General features: G+C 45.0%; 1 protein-coding gene across 10 annotated transcripts in view; it reads right to left on the bottom strand.

Annotated features, from left to right (window-relative positions):
* Nucleotides 1-405: 405 nt before the first annotated feature.
* ZNF536 (zinc finger protein 536) overlaps nucleotides 406-10,040 on the bottom strand; it is a 434,845-nt gene continuing 425,210 nt past the window's right edge. For 5 of the 10 annotated variants that reach the window (XM_027044877.2, XM_027044879.2, XM_053211366.1 and 2 more), the window contains one exon: nucleotides 407-4,317. In XM_027044877.2, coding sequence (XP_026900678.1) covers nucleotides 4,073-4,317 — 245 coding nt within the window. In that variant the 3' untranslated portion in view covers nucleotides 407-4,072. Of the gene's footprint in view, nucleotides 4,318-10,040 lie in introns of all 10 variants that reach the window. The other 5 variants (XM_053211371.1, XM_053211368.1, XM_053211369.1 and 2 more) reach the window with 2 other exon arrangements.

The raw sequence follows: 10,040 nt of genomic DNA, 5'->3' as shown, positions 1-10,040 counted from the left end.
TATTCTGGACATTCTAGACGTTTCCTCTAAATGGGATCATATAACATGTGGTCTTTTATAACTGGCTTCTTTCGCCCAACATCCTGTTTTCAAAGTCTGTCCATGTTTTAGTCTGCATTCGTGCTCCATTCCTTTTCATGGCAGAATAATATTCCATTCTACAGATAAACCACATTTTATTCATCTTTATTATACAGGTCTTGAAAACACATTTTGAGCCAACCTGTAAAAACTGCGAGACTTAATGCAAAATCCAGGTATCCGGTGTCTCTGGAAAACTCAGAAGCCCTGATGCCACATTCCTCGTGGTGATGACAGGCAGTTGCTAAGGGTCCACACACCACCCCCCCCCCCCGCCCGAGACCCTCCCCCCATCCTTACTCGCCTCTTTCCCCCACTGTGGTGCTTTGCCTGGCCCCTGGAGGCATTTAGGTTTGGGATCCACCATGTACCTGGAGTTGTAACCTTCCCGCCCCGATGGGGTGACTTCCTGACCCTTCCCTGTAACCTCGTGACTCACCTGTGCTGTTTGCTGGTCATAACAATGGACAGTCAGGTCTGTCAAAAATTCCATTCCAGTCGCCCCGGCTCCCATGCAGCCAGGCCAATAGTCTGGCATCCTGAAAGAAACACGGTGATTTACAAATTCCTACGCAACGTGGGTGGATGCTTTTGCTTGCAACATTTCCTTGGGCCCTCAGTACTCCAGAGCCGCAGCCCGCATTATGCAAGCTTGGCTTTCACACCAAATCAACAGCAATGAAAAACAAATCAAAAAGCGACTCTGCTCATCAAGTGTGGGGAACACACTTCAGACCCTCTCAAATCACTGTCAGAGGGCTGGCTGCGTTATCAGTATCCCTTACACCATAGGTTTTACTGTTCTCTATTCTTTTCCTTTTCTTCCAAAGAATTCAGATTATCCTCTGGAAAAGCCTTCCTTGCCTTTAATGATTTTTTAAACAACTTCCTACCAATAAAGGGGAATAATAGATCCCAATGCTTTCAGCATCTTACATAATTACGGCGATAGGAAAAGCACTTGTATTTCCATTGGCTTTACCTTACTGAAACCAGGATCCACGAACCTTTGAAGAAGTGTATTTCCCACATGCACATGGGTGTGCGCACACACTCACACACACACACGCACTCACGTTGTGTATACGGCACAGAGATACTCACGGGGCTCGAACAGCCCGAGGCTGTGGGGACCATCCCCCCAGGATACTGCGGAGGTTTTTATGAATAAGCGGGGTTTGACCAAGCCTTAGCAAAGTTCTGCAAGCACACGTTTTACTCTTCCTAATAAACATCAGTGAATAGGAAAAGATTTTTTTTTTTCCAGAGGTAGAGGTTTTATTGCGTAAAACACTGGATAAAACCGGACTGCTTCAAAGACATTTTATTCTAACAGCGGAAAGAAAACAGTCATTGCTGAAAAAACAACTTTTAATACTTTCTATACCAGAATAAAGTTCTGTCAACTGATGTATTATAATAATAAATAATGACCAAGAATAAACTTTAAATACAAAGTTTTCTACTTGTTACAAGCATAGCAACAAAATCCTCTACGCTATTGATCTCAGATTTCCTCCAAGATAGATTTTTTTTTTCTTTGTGTAGGAATGTAGACAGTATTATGACCAGCATCACAGACTACAGAAGTTACAGGGAAGAAACTTGACATGTTTAGATAGGAGGACCTGGTGACATTCAGAAACTGACACTGCATCACTGTGGCTGTCACTTGTTTGTATTACAAGTTACAAATGTTCTGGAAAGAAGGCCTGTGTCAGAGGGGGAAATAAGGACACGGTAGCACTGGACAAAATGGAATCAACACACACGCCACAAAGAGGAGGGGTGTTCCCAGTGTCACAAACAGAATTATTGCCTGTCGCATCTGACGATGCTCAGAAGACACAAAAGAATACCAAAAGAGCGCCCAAAGTGCTAGAAATGGAATGTGGCTCTCATGTTTCTTTCACTTTTTTTTTCCTCTTTTTTTTTTCTTTTTACCTTTTTTTTCTTCTTTTTTTTTTTCTTTTTTTTTCTTTTTTTTAATATTTTTCTTTGCTAAGATACCAAAGGCGGGGCAAACACACAGAAAGCAAGCGACTGGCACAGTCACCAAACACAGTAGTGCAGTTAAAATCCTAAAGCTCACTACAGTCAGAAAGTTTTCAATAACATTTCAGTCCTTCCTCTAGGATCATAGAAACAGTTGCATTAAGTTTATCAACTCGATTTAAGTAAGGCAGTGAGAACTATTCTAGAAAAACAAGAAAGCAGCTTGCTCTATGCCAGATGGGTCCACGTGGAACAGCGACCTCATTTTCACCGAAACCTTGGGTAGATGACACCCTCTCTACAGCATATGCAAACCGGATTCCTTATTAGCCTGAGATTCCTTCTGGTCTCAGGATAGCGCTAAGCATTTTATTTACATTGAGAGCAGTTTAGAAATTTTGTAAACTGCTGTAGGCAGAGCTGAAGTTTTTAAGGCCCTGGGGTTTTATTCTGTGCTCCCAGCCTGCAAGGAAATATCGACTTTTTTTTTGTTTAAGTCTGAAGGATTTCGTTTTAGAAGAAGTTAATACTTCAATACTTCTCTATCGTCACAAGCAACAGCACCAATTTCGTGTCACTCAAAGGAAGTATGTTAAAGTGGCTGAACTCGTACGCCATTCTAGCAGATTCAAGAATAAACCCTTAACTAGTCTTCTTAAATCTTTTTTTTTTTTTTTGAATGAGTTAAGTGGTTCATTATTGGCCCTCAAAATCTCCCTCTGGGTGGTGCAGAACTTGATAAATTTGGAGTATCCAATCAGTAAAAAATCTAAAATCTACAAAAATATAGAACACATTTGTTTTACAAAAACAGACATTTTTAACTCAAACAGTTTTCTTCATTAGCGATAGAGAGCAGGATGTTTAGATTCGTCTTTTAATACAAGCTATTTCATAAGAGCTTGTCAGAGAAGAAAATCTCGCTTCATTTCATGTCTGTGATACTTACAAAAACGAACACATGACAAAAATCTGATCGTAAGGACCGGAGCAGCCTTCATTCAAGTAAAATGTTTAAAATCATAATAAAAAACCATCTTTCTATTATTACATAAATTCCCACTTCTCACCAGCACCTTCTCTGGATAGGGTTGGCTAGTATTCCTAAACCACATTTTACATAATGCACCCCTAATTGTTTTTTTTATTAGCAACTTCTTTTTCATCCAAAAAAAAAAAAAAAAAAAGGCCAGACAACCAAGAAGAAAAAGCATTTCCCTCTCAATACTGCGATTTGATCTAAAAAAAGGAATTACTCCTCAAACCTGCAATGGGCATTTGTCTGCAGATGATTTCTGACCATTGATTCATTTGGCTGTGTTTTTTTGTTTGTTTGTTTTTGTTTTTTTTTAATGCACGTTTAAGGTGGCAATTCTCTGCAGTGCTGGTCAGCCCTGGCGCTGGCTGCGGGCGGTCTAGGGTTTCTTCGCGCGAGCAGTTGGGACACCACGTGAATTGATTTTCTCTGCAGTGACCGCTCCAGTCTGACTGGCACCGCGGCTGCCTCTCGGCACATCTCATTAGGGTGGGCGGCAACTGGCAGCAGCTGGTGTCAGATTATAGAGGTGTTTTCAACAATGAAAACACAGCCCCTCCGTCTTCAAGGCAACGCTAAATCATTTAGATGGTATCATTTTTCAGTTAAGAGCATGATTTGGGGACAAAGACGACTTAAGAGTTGGAAGGGCCCCCAGCTTTCTCAAGCTTGGAGGACACCGAGCGTTTCTGAAATCACTTCTCTTCCACCTGCATTGTTTGGAAGGACTTGTTGCCGGGTAACAGTTTAGCAGCCATTTTCAAGGGCTGGGGTTTTTTTTTTTTTTTCTTTAATATATATATATATAGATATCTTTTTAAATTTTTTAAATGTTCTATACACTAGTGGGGGAGTTGTACATGATTTTTTTCCCCTTGGAATGCAGTTAGCAAACTCTTTTACCAGATGCATAATCTTAAAACTGTGTAAAATAATATTGCAATATACAGGTCAGTTTGCTCAGTTACGCTGCTCCTGGGCTTTGCAGCCTTCCTCTGTTAGCTCTGCTGAGCTCCCCGCCTTGACAGCTGTGGGGTCTTCGAAATTCCCAGAAGCCTCCGAGTCGACTCTGGAGCGCTTGAACCTGCGGTCGGGGTACTGACTGTTGTCAAAAGGCATACGATGGACACAGAGGACGTGGGTCTTCAGGTTTCCCTTCTGAGAGGCACTGTAGGGACAGTATCGGCACTGGAAAGGCCTGTGACCTGCGGGCACAAAGAGGAACCGGTCAGCTCTTCTGCTTGCTCCCTCCTCGACCCCCACGGCTCAGAGGACAGCATCGTTATTACCAGTGCTATCAGTCTTATGATTGCAGTCACTTTGCAAACTCAGACTGGCAAAGGACAGAAAAGTAGCCAATATACCTATCTGGACAAATAATAAGTTACTCACTAATAATAACTCAGACAGGGATTTACAAGACCTTTCCATCCTAGGGAGAGCTTTAATTCAGACTTTCCCGGTGACAGGAGAGAATGTTCCCAACACCTAGATCTTTTTTTTTTTCCTCTACACTGTTAGATAGCCAATATTTTAGGCTTTGCAAGCCAAGACACAAAATCAAAGGTATTACGTAGGCACCTCTGTGACAAGGGAGGAAATAAATTTCCAACGCCTTATTGATGAAATTCAAAACTTTTTTTTTTGACCCTGAAATTTGAATTTCGTTTAATTTTCGTGGGAAATGAAATAGTCGTCCTTCTTCTTCTTCTTTTTTTTTTTTTTTCCAACCATTTAAAACGTAGAAACCATTCTTAGCTCCCAGGCTGCACAAAGACAGACAGTAGAGGGATTTGATCCCCGTATTGTACTCTGCTGACCCCAGTTCTACACACACACAAAGCCATAAATCCCTCCGCCTGGGATTCTGACTCAGGTCTCAGCGCTAAGCCAGTTCACTTTCTTATCCTCCCATCGACTCTTTGCAGATAAGCAACAGAGCATGAGGAGGGAGTGTGTGTTTGCAGTGGGGTGACGCAGGGCTGTGGCCCAAGCCTCGCTCTGGGACAAGGCTGGAAGAATTTGCAGAACCACTGGGTTTCAAGAGGAGGCCGGAGAAGATATCGGCGGCAACCGAAATGTTCAAATAACCATGGCCAGGGTAGTTTTAAAGAAGCTAGATTTTGAATAGTAACCCTTGAAATCAAATTTTTCTAGAAACGCCCTAAATCAGAACAAAACGTGGACTCTGGTGGAAACCCACCCAATCCGTCATGCTTGATTTCTCTGTCCTGAGGTAGAGCAGACAGGCACCCATTGAGGAACCAGTAAAGCATCTGGTTTGGGAAGTTATAATAGAACAATCGCATTCCCCGCTGATGCTCGGAAGCTATGGATGTCCATTCCTGGAAGTTCTTGACTACTGTCCCACCCAGCAGCACCCAGAGAGGTCAAGGCCCGAGGCTGGGTTTCATTTGCTCCGAAAAATAAACAAGTAAATAAAAAGGCCCAACCATTTACACCAGAAAACATCCAAACAGCACACTCAGCACTTTTGCTGCAACAGTAATAGCAGAAGTCCTGTGTATCTACTTAGCAAAGCAGTCTTGTTCCTGAGAAACTGGAGGCCAACCAAATGTTTGGAGCTGGAGTTCGCTTTCACTTCTCATTGCACACGGTCCTAGAATCTTCCTTCTTTCTTACTTGGTTTGCGGAGGGAGTGCTCCCTGCCCTCCCTCCTAGCCAATTGATCTCCAGGATGAATCTCTTCTACCTGGTGAGTCTCCCTCTTTCTTTCCCACCCCCCTCAAGGCTGTGTGTCCCAACTCTTGCCTAGACTATGAACATGGCAGCCTGTAGGAGGGCTTCACGCTGTCAGGTGTCCCCCCGCCCCGCCCACCCCTGCCAGGAATACCAGAGTGGGCCCCTAAAGGAGGAGCTCAGCTGTGATTTCCTTGCCTCAAATCTCTGATGGTCACCTGCCCTCTAAGGGATAATCAGGACCTCCAAGTCCAGTCCCAGCCACCTCTCCCACCTCCTCTGGAGCATCCTTCCTTTGTCCACACCAAATCAAACCATTAATGGTCTCTGCAAAAAGGCTTCATTCTGCAGGGTCTCCATGCCCTTGCCGTGCGACCCTGTCCCTGAAATACCGCTTCCATCCTCTCTCTCCTCTCGAGGTTCCGCCCAAGCGGGATGCTGCTTTTGTGGGCTACTGTGTATTGATCCCCCTGATTGGCCGGGAGCTTCTGGCAGGAAGCATAGCCCTCTTAGGACCATTGGTGCCAAGCCCACTGCCTGGCACAGAGAAAGCAGGCATGAACTGTTTAGGGAACTCACCTATCATTGTTTCACCTTGCCTTTTTTTTTAAGGTATTCTATATTTTTGGATAGGGTTTCTGCGTCTTTTGTTTCTACTGTTGCCTCTAACGCAAGGCTGGATTTGATCAACTTTCCCACTTGGCCAAAAGCCAATTTGCAAAGCTGTGGACTTTGGAGTTAAGAATAAATGAAGCCCAAGAAAAGTACACTTACTGTTGGCCCTTCTGCATTGCCTACCACAGCAAGACGAGGCGCAACAATCAGCAGGAGGGGCCAGGACCTTGACTGTCAGATAAGAGAAAGACTTGCCAGCATCACTCCTGCCTGCCTGCGACCCAGTGCCACCCTTAGGGCTTGGTTACCTCTCCCACAGAAGACAAGGGAAGGCCCTGGGTTGGTGGGGAAGGAGAGCTGAGACTCCTATTTCTTATGTGGATTTAGGAAGTTTACAAAGAAGGTAAGTGGCCCCATTCTTCATCACGCTGGAGTTAGGGCACAGACACAACAGGGAACAATCCAGTCAGTGGCAGTAGGGCAGGAAAAGCCATTCTCTCCACCAGAATAGTGACTCTAAGTCAGTCCTAAGCCAGGGATCCGTGCGTTTCAAGCAGATCCCAAGACCCAGACACCCAACTCAAGAAGCCGCCATTGCTGTGGACACTAAACCATACCCAGGGCTCAGGGAGAGAAGATTCTGAGTACTCGGGGAGAGCAACTGTTGAGCAGAAGAAAAGAGGGCCCGGATCTATAGCCAGAGGCATCTGAACTAATCGAAGGGCATCCAAAGAACCTGAGCAGAACTGAGACACCAGTTCTCAGGACGCGTGAGAAATGTTTTTAAAGTTTTATCCAAATCTTCTCAGAAACGGACTGCATTTTCTCGGTAGCCGCCAAAGGCAGCTCAGCTCAGTGGGAGCCTATTATGCTAACGTCCACGGCTCACCCAAAGCTGGAGCTAGCTTACCCGATGTAAGAATCACATGGTAGCGAATCACTGACGGAGAGTAGCACCGTGGTCCGACAAGTCTCCAGAGTTAAGAACTCCAAATAATAAAGAAATAAAAATCAAAAGTAAAACCAGAACTCTTGGTACCATGATCCAAAGAATCTAACGCAACCGAGCAAAGACCAAACCGTGGTATCGTTCAATACGTCTGCCTCAGGTCCCGGGATTCAACGTGGTTCTGTTCTTCCACTGTTTTTGTCCATCTGTCAAGGCTATTTATTGTATTTTCTCTCTCTGTTTTTCAACGATTGCTTATGTTGAGAGAGAGAGGGGGCACACGAGCAGGGGAGGGGCAGAGACACAGAGGGAGAATCCCAAGCAGGCCCCAACGCTGTCAGCGCCGAGCCTGACACAGGGACTCGATCTCATGAACCATGAGATCCTGACTTGAGCCGAAATCAAGAGTCAGACGCTTAAGTGACTGAGCCACCCAGGCGCCCCAAGTTATACTTTCCATTATCATTACGAACAATAAATACATTTCTGTATGAATTCTACACTACAACCTTTGGAAGCCACCTTCTCTGCAAATTGTACCACCAGGAGAGCCATGCAACATGCATCTTGGCAAGCCAAGTGGAGAACCTCAAATGTCACCTTTATTCACAAAAAAAAAAAGTTTTTTGAATTGGCCCACGTGGCCTAAAAGCACCTGGTACGTTTTCGCCACCAATTTATTTTAAAATATTAATCACGTTTTAAGCTATGGCACTATCTGAGTCTCTAAGTCTTGGTACCGTGAGGGATATGCTAGAATTCTGGCATATTTGGATACATCCGTGGTCAAAACATTAGTAAGTAGGGAATTAGTTTTCATTTTAACTTAGGTGAGATGGAAATCTATATGTAAATGTCTATAACACTATGCATGTGTACTTTTAGAAGAAAGTCTATACAATATTAGAATCATAATAAATCCTGACCTTGCCCTATACCTTGTAGGTAGAAGCACTGTAGATTATAATGATAGTACCCATTATACCCTGAAGATCCCACAAGCCTGCATTCCATAGCTTTTCACATATATTTTTGTATGCTATCCTCATTTCTGTGCTTTAGGGCGCTTTGGTCCAGGAGTGACATCAGCCCCATTGCACAGATGAGGAAGTTAAGATACAGTGAACCCGGGCAGTTTCGATTTAAAACAAATTTCCACCAGGTATAAAGCACCCAGATGCCCTAATTCTCCAAAATCCTTACAAGAGCCATGATGGCAGTGTGTTTTTATAAGATATACATATACACATACAACACCTCCCCCACCCCACCCAGCTTCTAAGTGGCTTGTTGAAAGTCCCAGAAGAAGTCAGTGTGTTCGCCAAGGGATCAAGTTTCAAGTGGAAGTCTGTCCCTTGGTGCCACAAACATTGACTCCCAAACAGAAAGCTATTGTGATGCAAAGCCCTTTTGAAATTTGGTACCCTTCTAAGTCCAGCTAAACCTGGATGAATCAATTCGCGTTTCTCTACGCTTTTGTACACTTGAAGCCCCTGGTATTGGCACATGAGCAGTGATGTCTGTGGAGGTCTGTGACCTTTTGGTCAAAGACTATAAGCAAAGGCTTGGGAACAAACTCCAAATCTGAGCGCTCCCCGGAATAGTTCACTGTGTGTTCAAAGATTTGTGACAGAGAAGGGATCCATCTGTAGGTGTGTGGGGGGGGGGGGGTGTGCCCAGGGAATTCAGTCTCTGGGTCTGACCTCCAGTAAGGAATGTGATCTCTCGAGGCTTCAGTTCCCACACCTTGAAAATGGGGCAGACTCTGCCACAGGATGTCACGAGGAGCAGATAAAATAAGGTGTCAAGTCTGGAAGGAATACGGGACCATATGAATCAGCTGTCTGTCACTGTCACGCTTGCTGTTTCTATCCTCGTCATCTCACCACCCGTCTAAGCCTGGCGGGGGGCCTCGGCGTTCCCCTCTTCCTCAAATGTACGGATTCAACGAGTGTCTCAGGTACCACTGTTTTGTGCTATCTGCCTCAGGTGGTCTTCAGTGGAAGCTTGAGATATTGTCTGTCCGCGGGGCATTTGCCCTTGAATGGGGGTTTTGGGGAATCTGGAAGACCTTCAGAGTCCAAAGGACCAAGTTGTTAACGTTGCATTTCCGTTGGATGAAGTTCAACAAATGTGGGTTAGGATGGGCTTTGGGTCAGACCCCATGCCGGAAACATCTCACCATCTAGCAGATCCTGTTCTATCTTGTTCTAGAAACACTTTGGGGCAATGCAGGTGGTGATACAGTAGAGGTGACTGGGGGGTTCTAAGAGTTCAACCCAGAGGAACGTGAGCCCCTGTTCCGTCCTTCGACCCGGCTTCACCCTCAACTCCTCCCCCGCCCCGCCCCACCCAGAGTTTGCTGTCTCTGTCATACAGGACTCTCAGCGTTCCCCAAATGCTTCCTACTCCTTCCTGCCACAGGACCTTTGCTCCATCCCTTCTTGTTCCCTAATCCGGAATGCTCTCTTCCCCTGCTTCATCTAATTACTGTGTAGCTGTACCCTTTGGCACACCTTGCCTCTGCCTCGAGGAGGCCTGATCACCCCAGACTCACCATGATGGTGATGAGGGCCGTCATAGAAAAATCTTCTGCAGCACAGCTTCCAGAAATGGCAGCTGAGCGAACAGACAGTTACGTCTATCTTCCCCACTGGACAGCCA

Source organism: Acinonyx jubatus, chromosome E2, assembly GCF_027475565.1.
Source record: "Acinonyx jubatus isolate Ajub_Pintada_27869175 chromosome E2, VMU_Ajub_asm_v1.0, whole genome shotgun sequence".
NCBI lineage: Eukaryota > Metazoa > Chordata > Mammalia > Carnivora > Felidae > Acinonyx > Acinonyx jubatus.
Note: the sequence above shows the minus strand (reverse complement) of the source record. Positions and strands in the feature narration are given on the sequence as shown.